Source organism: Lachancea lanzarotensis, scaffold LALA0S04 (genome assembly GCF_000938715.1).
Source record: "Lachancea lanzarotensis genome assembly LALA0, scaffold LALA0S04, whole genome shotgun sequence".
In the NCBI taxonomy this organism is placed as follows: domain Eukaryota; kingdom Fungi; phylum Ascomycota; class Saccharomycetes; order Saccharomycetales; family Saccharomycetaceae; genus Lachancea; species Lachancea lanzarotensis.
This window is the reverse complement of record NW_019212882.1, coordinates 918,915-937,132: the sequence shown is the minus strand read 5'-3', so window position 1 is coordinate 937,132 and position 18,218 is coordinate 918,915. Positions and strand designations below refer to the sequence as shown.

General features: G+C 45.8%; 6 protein-coding genes and 1 pseudogene across 7 annotated transcripts; 3 read left to right on the top strand and 4 right to left on the bottom strand.

Moving 5' to 3' along the window:
• LALA0_S04e10308g lies at positions 1 to 3,304 on the bottom strand (annotated as a pseudogene). Its single transcript is given in 2 exon segments — positions 1 to 980; positions 986 to 3,304. Coding segments are annotated over 2 exon segments (3,299 nt in total).
• A 2,745-nt stretch (positions 3,305 to 6,049) lies between these two features.
• On the bottom strand, positions 6,050 to 7,738 carry LALA0_S04e10286g (LALA0S04e10286g1_1; the record flags this gene model as incomplete). Its single annotated transcript, XM_022773033.1, has 1 exon — positions 6,050 to 7,738. One exon carries the CDS (start codon positions 7,736 to 7,738, stop codon positions 6,050 to 6,052), a length of 1,689 nt encoding a protein of 562 aa, XP_022628438.1.
• A 1,373-nt stretch (positions 7,739 to 9,111) lies between these two features.
• Positions 9,112 to 11,025, bottom strand: PAN3 (LALA0S04e10264g1_1; the record flags this gene model as incomplete). Its single annotated transcript, XM_022773031.1, has 1 exon — positions 9,112 to 11,025. One exon carries the CDS (start codon positions 11,023 to 11,025, stop codon positions 9,112 to 9,114), a length of 1,914 nt encoding a protein of 637 aa, XP_022628437.1.
• A 929-nt stretch (positions 11,026 to 11,954) lies between these two features.
• NRE1 (LALA0S04e10242g1_1) lies at positions 11,955 to 12,772 on the top strand (the record flags this gene model as incomplete). Its single annotated transcript, XM_022773030.1, has 2 exons — positions 11,955 to 12,380; positions 12,443 to 12,772. 2 exons carry the CDS (start codon positions 11,955 to 11,957, stop codon positions 12,770 to 12,772), a joined length of 756 nt encoding a protein of 251 aa, XP_022628436.1.
• An 870-nt stretch (positions 12,773 to 13,642) lies between these two features.
• On the top strand, positions 13,643 to 14,524 carry LALA0_S04e10220g (LALA0S04e10220g1_1; the record flags this gene model as incomplete). The annotated part of the gene is made up of 1 exon (XM_022773029.1): positions 13,643 to 14,524. The coding sequence occupies one exon, from the start codon at positions 13,643 to 13,645 to the stop codon at positions 14,522 to 14,524; it is 882 nt and encodes a 293-aa protein (XP_022628435.1).
• Positions 14,525 to 14,798: 274 nt separating this feature from the next.
• LALA0_S04e10198g (LALA0S04e10198g1_1) lies at positions 14,799 to 15,662 on the top strand (the record flags this gene model as incomplete). The annotated part of the gene is made up of 1 exon (XM_022773028.1): positions 14,799 to 15,662. One exon carries the CDS (start codon positions 14,799 to 14,801, stop codon positions 15,660 to 15,662), a length of 864 nt encoding a protein of 287 aa, XP_022628434.1.
• A 77-nt stretch (positions 15,663 to 15,739) lies between these two features.
• Positions 15,740 to 17,998, bottom strand: CDC16 (LALA0S04e10176g1_1; the record flags this gene model as incomplete). The annotated part of the gene is made up of 1 exon (XM_022773027.1): positions 15,740 to 17,998. One exon carries the CDS (start codon positions 17,996 to 17,998, stop codon positions 15,740 to 15,742), a length of 2,259 nt encoding a protein of 752 aa, XP_022628433.1.
• Positions 17,999 to 18,218: the final 220 nt, after the last annotated feature.

Genomic DNA, 18,218 nt, shown 5'->3' with positions numbered 1-18,218 from the left:
GTTGCGATACCATCGGATCCAGTGAAAGTGGTCAACTCGGTGGAGTACGTCGAAGTAACACGGCCAACCCATCCTGTAGTAGTTGTCGAGTTCACGCCAACGACTGGAGTTTCAACGTAGTAGATCGTCTCCGTAGTGGGGATACCGTCAGATCCAGTGAAAGTGGTCAACTCGGTGGAGTAGGTCGATGTGATTTTACCTGTCCATCCGGTTGTCACGGTCGAGTTCACACCAACGACTGGAGTCTCAACGTAGTAGATCGTCTCAGTGGTTGGAATACCATCAGATCCAGTGAAAGTGGTCAACTCGGTGGAGTAGGTCGATGTGACCTTACCGGTCCATCCTGTAGTAGTTGTCGAGTTCACGCCAACGACTGGAGTCTCAACGTAGTAGATCGTCTCCGTAGTGGGGATACCATCAGATCCAGTGAATGTGGTCAACTCGGTGGAGTAGGTCGATGTGATTTTACCGGTCCATCCGGTTGTCACGGTCGAGTTCACACCAACGACTGGAGTCTCAACGTAGTAGATCGTCTCCGTAGTGGGGATACCATCAGATCCAGTGAAAGTGGTCAACTCGGTGGAGTAGGTCGATGTGATTTTACCGGTCCATCCAGTGGTTGTAGTAGACTGGATTCCAACAACTGGAGTTTCAACGTAGTAGATCGTCTCCGTAGTGGGGATACCGTCAGATCCAGTGAAGGTTGTGAGTTGAGTGGAGTAGGTAGAAGTGATTTTACCAGTCCATCCAGTTGTTGTAGTAGACTGGATTCCAACAACTGGTGTTTCGACGTAGTAGATAGTCTCCGTAGTGGCAATACCATCAGATCCAGTGAAGGTGGTTAATACTGTAGAATAAGTCGAGGTGACTTTACCAGTCCATCCTTTGGTGGTCGTGGATTGGATTCCAACAACAGGTGTTTCGACGTAGTAGATCGTCTCGGTAGTTGCGATACCATCAGATCCAGTGAAAGTGGTTAATANATACCATCAGATCCAGTGAAAGTGGTTAATACTGTAGAATAAGTCGAGGTGACTTTACCAGTCCATCCAGTTGTTGTAGTAGACTGGATTCCAACAACTGGTGTTTCGACGTAGTAGATAGTCTCAGTAGTGGCAATACCATCAGATCCAGTAAAGGTGGTTAATCCTGTAGAATAAGTCGAAGTGACTTTGCCAGTCCATCCTTTGGTGGTCGTGGATTGGATTCCAACAACTGGTGTTTCGACGTAGTAGATCGTCTCGGTAGTTGCGATACCATCAGATCCAGTAAAGGTGGTTAATCCTGTAGAATAAGTCGAAGTGACTTTGCCAGTCCATCCTTTGGTGGTCGTGGATTGGATTCCAACAACTGGTGTTTCGACGTAGTAGATCGTCTCGGTAGTTGCGATACCATCAGATCCAGTAAAGGTGGTTAATCCTGTAGAATAAGTCGAAGTGACTTTGCCAGTCCATCCTTTGGTGGTCGTGGATTGGATTCCAACAACTGGTGTTTCGACGTAGTAGATCGTCTCGGTAGTTGCGATACCATCAGATCCAGTAAAGGTGGTTAATCCTGTAGAATAAGTCGAAGTGACTTTGCCAGTCCATCCTTTGGTGGTCGTGGATTGGATTCCAACAACTGGTGTTTCGACGTAGTAGATCGTCTCGGTAGTTGCGATACCATCAGATCCAGTAAAGGTGGTTAATCCTGTAGAATAAGTCGAAGTGACTTTGCCAGTCCATCCTTTGGTGGTCGTGGATTGGATTCCAACAACTGGTGTTTCGACGTAGTAGATCGTCTCGGTAGTTGCGATACCATCAGATCCAGTAAAGGTGGTTAATCCTGTAGAATAAGTCGAGGTGACTTTACCAGTCCATCCAGTTGTTGTAGTAGACTGGATTCCAACAACTGGTGTTTCGACGTAGTAAAGAGTTTCAGTGGTTGGAATGCCATCAGAGCCAGTGAATGTTCTTGTGTTGGTAGAATAAGTGCTTGTGACCGAGCCAGAATATCCGGTGGTGGTGGTTTTTTTGACGCCCACTGTAGGTGTCTCTACATAGTAGATGGTTTCGGTGGTTCCAATACCATTTGAACCTGTCCACGTAGTAAGTGAGGTTGAGTAGGTAGAAGTAACGGAACCAGACCATGGACTGTAAGTAGTGGTTCTGGTAGCAACAGTGGGAGTTTCAATGACTAGGACTGGCTCTGGCGTCAATACACCGTCGGTCCCAGTAACTGCGGAAGTGGCGGTGCGGCTTGTGGTGTACGATCCCGACCAGCCCTCGGTAGTTGTATGCCATTGAAGAGTCTGTGGATTTCCATATCCTTCGGCTGAACCTTTGACAAAACTGTAACCTCTGTTGATAGCGTAGGCTTGAGGACGAGAACCACAGTATTTGGTTTCTCGATATAAGTTTGAGTACGAGACGTCCGAAATCGAACGGTCCATCAGCTGCATGGCAGTCACATAAACGTAGTAGTTAGCAGGAATATTCGATACTGTCACTTGAATAGTGCTGCCATCGCACTGGATCTTTAAGTCGCTTCCAGAGATGCTTTTAGCCTCTAGTGGCATATTGAAGTCACTGAACGAGGACGACAAGAAAACATTGACGCTATCGCAAGAAGCCAGCTGCCCATTATCACCAGGTTGTCCACTCAATTGGATTGTTATGGAATCGCTGAAAGTTTGAGTGCATGTAGAACCCAGGTAGAACATTTGTTGAAGATTGGCGGGTGCTGGGAAAAGGGAATCGTATTCACGGTACGCACGTGACGATACAGACACCAATCCTGGCGGTAGACCAAAGTTGGCGGTGGCTTGGAGCCCGTTCCAGGTCACGGTATTGGCGCCCTGTTTCTTGAAAGTGTTGGCGCCGCTAATGGCCGCTGCATCGCCAGAGCCACCGTAGTTGAACACAAACCCTAATTTAACGGATCCTGAGGCTTTGTAAAGATTGGTTTGGCCCACGGTACACTGCAGAGACGATTTGGATGCTGTGTGGAACCCGTTTTGGATCAAACAGTTGGCGATGGTGGCTCCGGAGCCGTCAATGATCGGCACGTAACCGTTATCGCCAATTGTGCGGCTTGGGTAGAATTTGACAACGTTGGGGGCATCCAGGCTGAAAGTGTCGCCCTGTTGCACGCTCATCGCGGGAGTCAACGCAAAGTCCATGTAGGCATACCACACTTTGTCGGGGGAGTTATTGTAATCTGCGGGTCCCTCGAGCGAAAATGAGGTGAACACGTTGCCCAGGTCTTTGGCGCCCACTGCAGTCAGCACGAAGCCGAGTGCAAGCAGTAGAGGATGCCAGATCATTGCAAAGTGTACGGTCCTTCGTTCGATTAGGTTTTACAAGTTCAGGCGGAAACGAAACCACACGAATCCTAAAAACCAAAGAAACCCTGGCATTCTCGGTGTTCGACTTATATAGATATACACCTATACACGTATACACCGCCCGGCACCGCCCTTCGCAGTCCACAAAATCTTAATACGCTTCAACATCAGCTTTGCGTAGCGTCCGAGACTTTTCCTTTCTTTTTACCCGCTCAGTTCTTTGTAAACGTCGATTTGGAGCATCCGAACCCGATCCTACTTGCAGCTTACGTTGTACATCGAATGGCAAGCTCCTGTTGACTGGTAGCCCGCCCGAAATAAACAGCTGGCCTGCAGTCTTTCCGTTTCCTTCGGTGCGTGCTGTGTGTGTCGAACATGTAATGATTACAGTCCGATCCACCATGAGCATTTAAAAGTACCGTTCGAAGGCACCTACGCGTGCCTGTCTGTTCTGCCTTTCTTCCTTCCATCCGTCCTTCCCGCTTTCCTTACGTGGTCTCGAGCCAAACGTCCGTGCATTATGCATATGCATCGAAAATAGTAAGCCATGCGACATGCAGAAGAAACATGTCGCATGGATGAGTAAGCGGGCTTTTTCCCATTGTTCGAGCCGACGAACCGTTGATGCACAGGTTCTAGACGTTCGGTGCATCGGTTTCTCTATGCAAGGCAGTTTTTTCCGGGACACATGTTTCTACGGATATACCGCACAAAGTTCGAACGGCGTGACGTGGTGAAGTTTTTTTTGCACGCTCTTGACGCATGAATTTCTTTTTTCTTGCGGTCGGTTTTCCTGCATTTACTCAGAAGGCCGTGCAGGGAGAAAATGGCGGTGGTGGTGGCCAATTTCGACGGAGTGCTTACGGTTTGAGCAGTTGCCTAGGGACCTTGCACAGAAGGATCGAACAGTATTTAGCCAAGCCCGTATGCTCGAGATAGCCGCTCTGATTCGCCCAAAAGGGTAATACCACAAAGGCGAGCGGCGGACAGAAATAGAAGTAAACACAAGTGGCCGTTACCAACCGTACGGTAGGTGCATCTCCTTGCGTGTAGTGTGCCTATGCGTGTATCTGGAATGGAAAGACGGTTGAGTTTATGCTCGTTGCTTCAGAGAGAGAAGGATGGAGGGAGGAAACAACTATGGAAGCTATCGAAGGGAACATCGGTTGAGCACGAGAAAGTGCTCAGTACCGTAAACAAGAGGTAACAGAGGACTGTGGGTTGGATGTGTGGCGAAAAATTGTGGAAAGACTTGCACAGCGGGCGGAAAAAGGGCGGAGAAAGGGCGGAAAGCAACACGAACAGAAGATGAAAAACTAGGACGGTGAGGCGAGATCAGGTGAAGAGATCAGGACGGCGGTTTTTCTTTGGGGTTGCTAACCGCAACTGTGGTAGCGTTTTGAGAAAATTTGTGCAGCAAGTTTCGCACTCTCGTAACTCTGTATGCGGTCTATGTGCTCGGACTTGGTGTTGTTGATTGACCATTAGTAACAAAATTGATGCGTGGGTTAGGCTGTAGATCATGTAATCATGTGCCTGGGCAGACGAGTTGGTTATTTTTTTTCTAGGGGAGTTCACATGTCGGTTATTACGTAAAAGTATCTCGTTGTTTGCCCAAGCCCAGTGCTGGGGACGAATCCTGCGAGTCCTGTCGTGTCACGGTTACTGCTTCATAGCGAATCCGTCACTGTATACTGCGATGGAAGCCTCGAGCCTCCAAATTCCTTTGCCGCGAAAGCTATCCGACGATAATGCTCAAATCTCTTCAGCGTACTTAGTAGATGTACCAGGCTACGCTAATCGATGGCTTCCTTTAGTATTTCAGTGAGCAAAGTGCAGAAAGTCTCGATGATGTGAACTTCAATCTTTTTGCTCCCTTTAGTATTTCAGTGAGCAAAGTGCAGAAAGTCTCAATGATGTGAACTTTAATCTTTTTTGTACAGAAATGTGTACCTCGGAGTTATTTCCATCTTCGACGCTGGAAATATCTTAAAACTAATCTAAAAGTGTTTGCATTAACTCGTTGCATACTGCTCGGTCAGCTCCATAATTTCGTTTCTGAAGCTTTCATCCAAAGCCGCGTCAAGCCGATCTCTCTGTGAGCAACAACCAAGTGTTTTTCAAGGTTAGAACACATCGTTTCTTTCCGAGACTACCGTTCAATTCATTATATTCTCTTTTCTTTCCTCTTCTGAGGTTTTACATGATGGTGTCTGGTGTGCTGCTGCTCAAAACAACCCAAACTGCGGCGTAAAGACATTGGGAGAAGAAAACAACCATGGGATGCTTGAATTTTTACAGTTCCAGATAAACAAGTTAACTTTTGAATGCTGGCTGAATATTTAAACCGGATTCGCGCCCGGATTCGTGATTCATCCCCAGACTTTATTCACGCCTAAATTTTACTCATTGCACACGTACCTATAAATTTAAAATTATCACGTGATCTTCCTTTGCTGCCGTTCGAACGCCCCGCTCTGCTCTATTTTTTTAATTTTTTTTAATGTTTTGTCTGTGTGGTAGGAAATTGAATAACCATTGTCCATGGGAGCAAACTCAACGTGGCCTCAGTGCTCTAACTACTAACAATTCTGAACATCCTTTTACCAATTATGAGCCCATCGAGAGTTTTGGTAGACTTGTTATAATTTTATTGTCCTAAACTACATGCACTACATAATATACGTATCATCTTCTTCGTGAACCGCCAAATGGCTCTTACCATCATACATTTGACTGCATGGATTCGGTGGTGCTGACAAACTCGCCCCTCCTCAAAGGTGGAACCCATTGCTCAGACTTCCACGGTAGCACACCCTCTTGGTACATCTCGTTCACTTCTTCAAGCGTCAAACCCTTGGTCTCGCACACGAAAAAGAACACGTAGAAAAACGAGAAAACCAAACAGCCCATGAAAACGTAGCCGTAGTAGAAGTTGATCGCCGAGGTGATGAAGGGAGTGCAGAACCCGATGATGAACCCCCACACCCAGTTAGAGCCCACAGCAATGGCCATGGCCCGGTTCTTCACACGAAGTGGGTAAGTTTCCGCCACAATGACATACGCAATGGGGGCCCAGGTTGTGGCAAAGAAAAAGATGAACAAACAGGTGAAAAAGATCATAGCGTTACCAGCGGATTTAGACGATGGTGCACCTCTTCCGTCTGGCCACAGTCTGGTGACACCCACGGATGCAAAAATCACAAAGCACACGGCCATGGCGGCTGATCCCACCAACAGGCATCTACGACGACCGTACTTCTCAACCGTGTACAAACCGACAAAAGTGGACATGAAGTTCACTACACCCAAGATAATAGAAGTTTGGAAAGAGTCTTCTAGTCCGACAGCTTGGAAAATGGTAGTTCCGTAGTAGAAAAAGTAGTTGTTACCGGTAAGTTGCTGCAAAGATTGAATGACAGCACCCATAATGACACGCTGGACGATTTTGCCCTTGGGGGAGAAAAGCTCGCTCCATCTGGCGTTGCCGGCCAATTTCTCGGCTTCAACGCTAGCATTGATTAGATCCACTTCGGCAATGATTCCTTCGTCTTCGGCGCTCAATTTGTTAGACTTGGCTAGCGACCGTTTAGCTTCTTCCAATCTTCCCTTTTCAATCAAAAAACGTGGAGATTCTGGAACAAAAATCATACCGGCAACCATGAAAATAGCCCACATGAAGCATAGACCTAGAGGAACTCTCCATTGCACGGAGTCGGAGTAGGTCTTAGTTCCGTAATTAGTACAGTAGCCCATGAAAATACCCAAGGTAATCATTAATTGGTAGAAAGAAACACACGTTCCTCTCAAGTGTTTTGGTGCAGTTTCCGAAATCAGTGTTGGTGACAAGACGGCGATTCCGCCAACTCCCAAACCCGAGACAATCCTACCGATAAAGTACTGGTACCATTTGTCGGTGGAGGCAATTTGAATGACAATTCCAACGACATAGACGGCAATGACACTCATCAATCCCAAGCGACGGCCTTGAATGTCACCAAGACGACCTAGGGTTAGACCACCAACGGCGCAGCCGATGTTGAAAATACCAACGATAAGTCCGGTTCTAACACTGGACAAAACATATTCACCCTTTGAAGCATCAAACTCACCGAAACGGCGCTTGAAATCTGTCATGTTAACAAAACCGGAGATGGTACCGGTATCCCAGCCGAATACAAATCCACCGAATGCAACCATCAGACACAGACTCATGACGAGGACGTAATCCGAAAGCGGTTTTTGTGGGATTTCGACGGTTTTTTCAGGATTTGCTTTCAAATCGAAACCGTCATCGGTCATTTTATTAGAAGGTGTCATAGACTGTGAGTCGAACACCGCAGTGTTGCTGGGCGCGGTCAAATTCGCCGCGCTACCTGCCATATTGTTTGGAGGCGTGGTACTTGAAGACATTACTTTAATATGGCTTCGAGCAGTAGAGATATATGGATAATTCTTGATGTTGATTTGTTGTTTGAAGGGAATGAGAGGAAAAGATAAGAAACTCAAGTTCGATCTTTAGACTTGTAAGACCCTCCTTTTATACATTTTCATGGGGAGGCGAAACTAGTTAAACCAGCGAAACCAGCGAAACCAGCGAAACTATGTTTTGGCGCTCGAAACTTTCTCCTGCGGCTGATCTCCTAGGGTTTCGCCTTGTGCCTGTGGTGAACCCCGGTCTCCCGGAATAATCTCCTCTTTTTTGTTTCTTTTTTCTTCTTCCTCGAGGCACCTCGGAAAAACTCTTCGAGGACCCTGAAACGTAATCCTCAGAAAGACCCGCAAGGAGGTTGCTGTTTACGTAATATGAGGCGCAGGCTCGAAGCTGATGATCTTCCTAGCACAGCCTAAACCAAAAAATTGAAGCGGGGATGGTTTTTCCGGGGTGTAGCGAAAACAGACCACCAGGAATGGGCTGACGGTTCTGTTAAATTCGAGTGGGGAATATGCGGCTCTTTGTGTGAGGCCAAATAACAGGCTTTATCGTTGCTTTTGGCGCACTGTTTTTTCCGTCCACGCGGCATACCTAGACACTGGCACCCGCTGCACAGATTTTAAGGGTCCAGTCTGGGACGTTTCCACATTCCATCAGTAAGGTGATGTACCGTGTTAATGAGCGGGAAATGTTCGACCCACACGAGAATTGAGAGATGCACAAGAACAATGTTTCTCCAGATTTAGACTGTCGACAAAAAAAGTGCGTCATTGCCCTTCACTTGCTCATCATTTTAATTTTTAGGCCCATTCGCAACCAGCGAAACTTAGATCTTACGTATTTCTGGTTTGCACTACTATCCCGTCTTTGTCTGTATTTGATGATGTCTTTGCAAATGAAGCCGTCCCACACGCTGTACGAGCTATACTAAGAGGCGAAACTGTTTGAAATGACATGAAAAGAACCACTGCACCTTTTTAGTGTGGGGAAACTACGACTATACTCGAGACTAAGGATTGATCCGTTGTGCTAACACTTACTTAGGCGAAACTTATTGTCTGCAATGACTGGGTTCAATTAGCGTGCACCTGGAGTCCTAGGGCATCTCCGCTTTAGCAAAACCATCGAATGACACTACGGCAAATTTTGTACCGCACGATTGATCCGAAAGTGAAATCTCAGCCCGTCCACTTGGTCGGTAGAAAGACACTAGTCTGAAAGGTTTATCTTCGTTTTTGATCTAGGAAGTTCGTCTATTTTTGTTGAACGGCATAACCTAAATACAAATGTAATCTGCCCGTGTCACGTGCCACGGTCATACCCATCTAGCCTTCTCATTCCAAGATGGTACTCATTGTGACATTGCTCGAAACGTGGAGTCTATTAGATCTTTGAGCTCCTTATAGCTGATTATAATGCAATTCATCTCGTCTGGGGTCACAAGCATGATCTTCTCGCTGGTTCCAGCATCAAGCCTGTTGAGACATCGAAGAACATGGGTGAGATCCATCACCGGTTTCCCTGACTCGTTCGTTTGATGGAAAACGTAGTCGTAAAAAAGAACTATAGGAAATCTCTCTCCGGCCTCTGACCAGTTGATATCGATGCGAGATTCTGTGCGGCCAAAGATAAAACTCAGCTTACACATTAGTCTGAAGAGGCGTGCGTTTTCTAGTTCGCGTGCCAGTATGGACTCTGTGTATTCCACGTAACTTTGAAGAGCACTTGTCACCGGTAGAATTTTGCTTGCAAACATCGGAAGCAGCTTTTCTAGCGACTTGGGCTCCGCGTTACTTGAGTCCAGCAGGTATTGCAACACCAAGCGGAATTGATCATCGACAGCTAGGGTTTCGACATCGTTCACATCCTGACCGGATCCAATTATTTTGGCGCTCAGATCTCGCAGCAACAATCCCATGTCTACGAAATCTTTTTGTTGTTGCTGTGTGACGTCGATATCTTCCTGAAAATGTAAGACCTCGTGCAAACAAGAGTCCCCAATTTTGATACGCCCTGGATGGCCTGTGACTATTACTTTGTCAAGGCAGATGTTGTTAAAGGCGAGATTTGACGAGTGCGCAGCCTGCAAGGCACTGCAAAGCTGCACCAAGTATGACCACAGCAAATCCAGAGATATTGGTACCGGGTTATAACTAACGAAATGAGTCTCGTAAAGTGAGTTAGATTGTGGGAAATAGTCATGCACAACGCACAATGATGCATCGTTGAAGGCGCGCGTTATGAAAACATCGCGAACCTCTACCACGCCCGGGTTGACAAGTTTCTTCCATCTTTGGAAAGGCTGTGAGATTTGTGCAGTTTCGGTGATTTTAACGTCATGGATTCGACGCATGATGTAAATCTTGCCGTCAAAATTCGAAAACACTTTATAAAGAGAGTTTTGATGCCCTTGATATCTGTCCTTGTTGGTTACCCTATTATGAAATTCTAAAGGCACCAGGCCAAAATAGTCGCCAACAATCTCAGGCAAGTTTCCACCAGAGGGGAAGACTTGAAGGGCTGCTTGATTTTTCTTTAATAGTTCTTCACGTATGTCGTTTGGGATAAAAAGCATTTCAGGCGATCTCTCATTTGCTTTAAGCGGCAGTTTGAGATGCAATGCTGGGTCTGGAGCATACAGATGATATTGCAGAATGGAATGACTGGGGGGATATATGGTGGGGAAATTCGCGTGTCTGTTGCTGGATTCCTGTGTAAAGGGCCCAGGGGAACCTGTCGCGAAACCTGAAGAAGGGTGTAAGGGATTGAGTTCGTCAGCGGACGCCAGAAGTCCGCCAGACACGGAGTAAGGGTTGAAGCCTGTGTGTCCAGCTGACGGTGCTGACGGCGCTGACGGTGGTGATGAGGATGTCTCAGCTGCGCCGGCAGATCCCACTGGTGTGAAATTGGCCGCATATGGATTGAACGATGATGAAAAGGGAGCAGAATGGCTGGCCAGCGGCGACGAAACCGACGGTTGTTGGTCTGCCACGGACTGCAGCGCCTTGGCCACTTTTTCAGCTTTGATGGCAGTTGAAGAGGTATTTTTAACATTCAGAGCCTTGGAAGGTGTAAAGGACGGGGCCGTCTTGGCATTGAACTTACTGCTCAAACTGCTATTCAGCACCGGTCGACTGCTTACACTGCTGCTGGATTCATTGCCGTGATTAAAGATGCACCCGTCATTTTCGTACTTGCAAAACCCGTAGATTGTAATGTTTTTGCACGGAATGTCCTTCGCCCACTCGGGGTTGGCTTTATCCATTGCTAACGCTCTAGTAAGCGCCGCTGTGACTTGTTTGATGGATGGTTTTAAAGAGTGTTTGTTAGCTGATAATGTGGTACCCGATTACACTTTGTATATCAAGTGATAATTTACAGTACTCACCACAACGTACAAAATAACATAACATGGGTCGAATATAAACTCTAAGATATCAGATATTCGGAGGCAGTGGTGGTCGAATTTGACCGTCTTTTGACGGTTCTCATAATTCAGAGTGTTCTTCGGTCTGTTTGACGCATGTTTGCCCTGTTTCGTGGTGATGTATAATGTGTATTCAAGTTTTTAATCAATGCGTTAATTACTGAAAAACGTAGTTGCAAGCCTGAAGGGAAAGCGAGAGGTTTGAGTGACGTCCATGCAACTTATGAATTCCTCGCATGAAATTACACGACCTGTTTCCCTCAAAAGTCCTTTCGAAGGTGATTTGTTTATGCGTCGCTGACTCCATATCACGTGGAGAAACCTTTACCTTCGTTTCACCAGTGTCTAGCATGCTGAGGGTTATTTTCCGCGATAGAGACACTGAGTTACGCTCCCACCTGACATTTGTCTCAAAGATATACAAGCTTCATGTCTTTGAGTTGAACCGGTATGTCTCTGTCATATTCGTTTCACTCAAATAAACCTCATAGTCAACGATTCGAAAAGAACATCTGTCGAGGATGGCGAGAGAAGCACCACAATCAGATTATCTCTACATAGTTCCTGGCTACCGATTTCTTGGAGCTCAATGAGAGGTCTATACCAGTTTCGCATAAGTTTTGACCATATTTCTCGATTGTACTCGTGCCTAGTTAGGACTCGCGAATCTAATCATCCATTGTAAGCTACTACGTCTTCTGCTCTCTCGCTACTCGAATCATTGAACTGTCGTCGTCTAACAAGAAACCTCGGACAGTTTAAGGACCATGTCCAAAACAGTACTTGTAACGGGAGCTTCAAAGGGCATTGGAAGAGCTATTGTTGAAAAATTACTCAGTGGTGACGCAGATGTCAAAGTGATCGGCATCGCCCGATCTTTGGACGAGTTAAGGGAAATGCAAATGGAATTTGGTCCAAGATTTGAATACCTGTCTGCTGACGTCACAGAGGAGAAAGCAGTAAGCCAGTTTCTTGAATCTAAGGTGCCTGCTGTAGATGTCGTGATAGCCAATGCCGGTGTCTTGTCGCCTGTGCAGAGCGTGAAGGAAGCGGACGTCGCCCAATGGAAACAGCTTTTCGATGTTAACTTTTTTAGTGTGGTATCGCTTGTAACGCAGTTGTTACCACGACTCAGAAGCTCCAAGCATGGAGACGTAATCTTTGTCAGTTCCGGTGCTAGCGTCAAGCCCTACGTATGTGAACGCTTTCCAAAATTTCCACTTTCACCAAACCTTGTACTAACGCACACTAACAGTATGCATGGGGTGCCTACGGCGCATCCAAGGCTGCTCTCAATCATTTTGCTATGTCGCTAGCGTCAGAAGAATCAAACGTCAGGGCAGTCGCGGTGGCTCCCGGTGTTGTAGACACTCAAATGCAAAGTGATATTCGTAACACATTTGGACCCGCAAGCATGACGCCGGAGTCGCTGAAAAGATTCACAGATCTGCACGAAAAGGGCGAGCTTTTGAACGTCAGTATTCCTGCATCCGTTTATGCTAATCTTGCGCTGAAAGGCGTACCTGAAGGAATCAACGGGCAATATTTGCGCTACAATGATGCCAGGCTGGCGGATTTTAGTTAACCCAGGCGTTTTAGGTGCAAATCTCCGCTGCTTGTCGGCAACTTGAAATAAGAAAGTTACTGGGTGATGTCGGACTATTCAATGTGAGATTAGGTTATGTTACGCGAATGATAATTCCTGTGCCATAAAAACTCCCGTGTTACTCCACTCTGTTTACTAAAGGAACCAATTTGAGTCTCGTGTAACTCCGTATCGTGAATCTCAATGTACAAGACTGGAGGGCAAATTTTTAGCCGACCACAGTTGAGGATTACAGTTGTTTGTTTGAAAGAACTGTCATTTCCTTTTTTCAGCGTGAGAGCACCAGCCGGTTGAGCGCAATTGCTTCAAAACTGGACTGCTGTTATTGCCGATGGGTCTTCCTTTCAAAAGGCCTCAAGACACTCATTTGAACCTGGTGCACACGAAAATATACAATGTCAAAGGCTTAATTTCATTTATAGCAGCTATGATCAATGTTCACCAGTGATAAAGAAGCGCCGAAACGAAATAACTATGCAAAAGAATACTTTCTATTTTTGTCGAGGAACCCACAATCTTATCGACAAAGCTGTTCTGTTGATTGTCGCTGACCTGTCATCCAGGAAGACTTAAAATGCACTAATTTACGTTGAGGAAAATCTTGTAGGGGTAAGAAAGCGGGTAGATAGTAAAAAGTGAACCCGGGATGTTATTAAGTCCTTGACAATGGTTGTTCCATTGCTTCGAGTATAAAACGGTAGTGTGTCGTCGGGTTTCCCTCAGGGACGGAATTTCATTCACGCTGTACTCGAGTACCTGACATATTTTAAATATCTATGATCTTACGATCTCTTCGAGTTTACTGTATCTAAAGCACTCCCGGGAGTCGTCAATTATCATCTTTGCTTGATGATCAGAGCTGTCTCGAGACGTACAGTGGGCAATATTCCAAAGCAGAGGTTTGCTTCTCTAGGATTGCGTCCTGCTGGACGGTTTTATTCCTCGAAAACTGGTTCAGAAGCGGCTCCGAAACCAAGCGGCAACCGAGGCAAGATTCTGGCACTTTTAGGAGCCTTAGCCGTGGGTTCTACTCTTGTTTCAATCTCGTACCAAAAAAATGGGCCCGTTGAGTTTGTTGAAAAGGACAAAGTCACTGAAAAGTTAGACAGTGAGAATGAAAGTAAGACCGGTTCACCTGCCTTTTCGGAAAAAGATGTCTCTGTGATTTTCGTGTTGGGTGGTCCAGGTGCTGGAAAGGGCACCCAGTGTGCCAATTTGGTACGTGACCATCACTTTGTGCATCTATCGGCCGGCGATCTGTTACGTGCAGAACAAAAACGTGAGGGCTCCAAGTACGGTGAGTTGATCAAACATTACATCAAGGAGGGCTTGATTGTGCCCCAAGAAGTCACTGTTGCACTTCTCAAGCAGGCAATCCAAGAAAACTTTGATAAGGGCAACAAAAAGTTTCTCGTGGACGGATTTCCCAGAAAAATGGACCAAGCAATTACTTTCGAAGAACAGATCGTGCCCAGTAAGTTTACGCTTTTCTTCGATTGTCCGGAAAAGGTTATGCTTCAGCGTTTGCTAGAGCGTGGGAAAACCAGTGGTAGAACCGACGACAATGTCGAGTCCATCAAGAAAAGATTTGCCACGTTTATCGACACAAGTATGCCCGTAGTGAAGCATTTCGAACAACAGGACAAAGTGGTCAGTGTCAGTTGTGACCACAGTGTTGAACAGGTCTACGACCAAGTTAATGCTGCTATTCGTGAGAAGATCGGCAGCTAATCCATGCGGACACACAGATTGACAAGACTCATACATATATAGAAGTTCTTTGCGAACAAAAACCTCTTAAAGTAAGCTTGTTGTAACAGGAAACTTAGTCGTGATTCTCAATGCTATCCGATGTATATACCAGTGTCAAGATTCCGATTCTAGGGTGGAAATTATGCACTCTCAGTCTTCGTGTCGATAAGATGCAATACCCAATTAATACTGCTAAGATTGACCCATCAGCATTTCTTGCACATGAAAGTCAGTTCAGACCCCCGAACCAGAGATGGATGACTGGCTCCTGATTGATTTCCTACTGGAGGATGAACTGCAAATTAGCATCAACGAATTAGATAAGGTGCAGCGCAAATGGTTGGCTGAGGATGGCTTGTTTTCGGTGAACGGTAATGAATCAATAAGCACCAAGAACCAACGTCGCAAGAAGAGGCCAAAATCAAAGGGGAAACAGAGTAAATCAGCAGTCTACGAAGATATAGATGACTCGTTGGAGGACCTTATCAGCCTTATAGTCAAAGATGAACGCTTCGAACTGCATGTAGAAGCTTCTTCAGTTCAGGAATTTGACACTGAGATGAAAGGCGCTAACAAGAAGAAGAAGCAAATCACGAACAAAAAGAAGAGCAAGCATACACCATCTAGAATGGATCAAGACCGTCTGACTTATGAGTCGATCGCAAGAGATGAGTCATTTCTTTTCAACTTCTCAATGGAAGAATTAGCACCCGAACCACGGCCCAAACCTGATGTAAAGAAGGGCACCAAGACAAAAGGCAAAAAGGGCCCTACAAAAGGGCCCAAAACGGCATCGAAGCTTGAAATTAATCATCGGCATGTTGACGGAGAAGTTGGGGCTAAAACAGAGTCCGAAAGCGTATCTACTAAGGTAAAAGTCAAACAATCCAAGAAATCAGTCAAGTCGGAGTCCCCTGAGCATGTGGATAAATCTTCTCGCCATCGAGCACGGAATCATGGTGATTCAAAAACTCCTCAAGCTTCATCGAACGAAACTGGGAAGAAAACAAAATTTAAAGCGTCAAGTTCTAAAGATCATCACTCGCCTGCCGAAGAGAAGCGAGCGCCCAAAAGGCTTTCGTCTAAAAATAAGAAAAAGAAAGATCTGAATGATTGATTGTCAGGCTAGAGAGAAGGTCATTTGCAATGTCAAAAAGTATTATGCCAAACGTCTATGGAGATTAATTATTTACGTTATTGCATTGAAGTATACTCGAGCTCCATCGAGTCACCATCGTAAAGCTCGTCATCGGATGAGTTTTGTCCATGTTTCAAGCGTTTAGCCATGGCATGGGCGTCTAGTTTATTAGCAGTCCGCTTCCGATTCTCAAGACTAGAGCTTTGTTGTCGAATTTGAGAACTGACCATAAGCGGATGGTTATCATCCAATGCAGTCAACAAATTCACTTCCAACGCTTGTTTCAAAAGTTCTTGTGCAGTTTGATTTGACGGACACAGTGCGAGGGAACCATGCAACGAATCAATGGCTTTTCCTATTCGATTCATGCGAAGGTAGACATATCCTAAAGCGCATAGAGTATCAGTATCTTTACCTGCGGTTTCCAAGACGAGTTTAAAGCATTTCACCGCCCTTTCATTTTCGCCTAGTTTGCGGTATGAATGAGCCAAGTTGGTATGAATCGAGACCCACGATTTTGATTCAGAGTCTAGTGCCTTAATAGCTTCCCATGCTTTTTTCAGATACTTCTTGGCCTTCACGAAATCGTTTTTCTTGAAGTACAGAACACCCATTTCATTCAAAAGAAGAGGATCATAGGGGCAAACGTCATAGGCCAAAATAAAGTACTCTTCCGCAAGCTGGAGTGTACCCATGAGTAGATACTGCATTCCCAAGAATAGGTTCGGTAGATGTGTGCCAGGGAAAAACCTAGATGCAGTGGAGTACGCAGAGATGGCCTGCTCGTGCTCTCCCTCTACAGCGTAGGTATGTGCGAAGCCGATCCAGGCTTGACTGAAAGTAGGATCTAAAATCGAAGCCTTTGAGAAATATTTTCTGGCTTCAGAGATTTTATTGGTACACATATAATATGCGCCGACTCCGAACCAGGTTATGGGATGCTTGGGGAAATTCTCTGCCAGTTTGTGAGATATCAAAAATAGTTTATTCTTTCCTCCCAGTTCGTATAGACACGAGATGTAGGTGGGCAGGATGGTAAATGAATATTCGTCGTGCTCAAGAGCTTCCTCACAAAGCTTTAGGCATTTAGAGAATTTGCATTGGGTGAATAACATATCGACGTGACTGTGGATTATGTCAGTGTTGTTTTCGAGTTTGTACTCGTCGATTAAAAAGTCTTGGGCTTTGCGGACTTGATCCAGGTTGAGATGTTTCGAAAGCCGAGAGATATACAGTGATTTGATAAACTCGTCGTTGTCCCCGAGCTCTGTAAAATCTAATGAGGCCACAAACATCCATTCTTCATTTGGGGTTAACAAGTTTTTGGAAATGAGTTCATCAAAAGCTTCAAAATTTTTGACATCAACTTGGAGAGCTTCCTTGAGACACTCTTTGGCTCTTTCAAAGTTGTTGAGAGCCGCAAATATCTTGCCGCGCAAAAAACACATTGAAGATTCCAACTTGATGCCTCCGTCCTGATTCTTCACACGATTGCTTAGCGGGTCCTGGAATGGATTGGTCTCTCCCACGATATCCAGGGCCTCCTCATGTTTTTTCAATTGCACAAGACACAGCGCTGTGAGATACCTACACATGACACTGGAGGCATCAAGGTTGTTCCGGGTTAGCAATTCCACGGCCCGAACGTACGATCCGCTGTTATAATATACTTGGGCCAGCCAAAAGGCGTCATTCGGGTCTCCAGTCATAGCGTATACTTTGTCACCGATGTACTCAGCGGTGCGATACTGGTGTTGCATGAGTGAATCGTGACGCCATAGCCGCAGTTTTTCCGCTGCAGGTAGCTGTGTCACATCGATGGAATCGACAATTTGGTTAGAATCCAGCAAATCATCCATGTTCATTTTATCTTCTTGACCAACGCCCCGGGTCCTGCCGGGATCTAATGTTGCACTTACTTTCCTCAACGTGGATGGCATTGCCGGTCCGAAAAGCCCGCTTTTCGTCATCGACGCCAACAGACCCGCTGTTGAACCGCCATGATTTTGAGCTGGTGCTGGTGTGGCTAGGGATGCTAGTGATGCATTATTTTGTATTTTTTGAACCAATGGACTGTAAGTGACCGAATGATGAGGTGTCTGAGTTCTATGGCTATGACTCAAATTTCGACTTCCCTGATTTCCTGGAAGCGTCTGGGTGGCTGAACTTCCTTGATTTCCTAAAGTTCCCTGATTATGCAAGGTTGGGTCGTTTCTTTGTTGAGATTGATGCTGCATTTGAAGATTTCGGTTTCCAACCACAGGTGAGACCGCGAGCGTAGAATTATGCTGCGATGGTGTTTCACCGCGAGACATTGCTGATGTAGGTAGAAGCAACAGATGATACACGAGGAGAGGATAAGAAGAATAGGGAGAAAGATGCGGGGGGACTGTTTAACTTCTAACGATGAGCTAGGCTAGGTTACGTTGTAAGCGTTATAGGCATTATGAACATCACAAAGCTATATGCGTATAAAATGATATCAGAATATTGAAAACCCACGTGACTCAAAAGACACGTACAAGATGATTATAG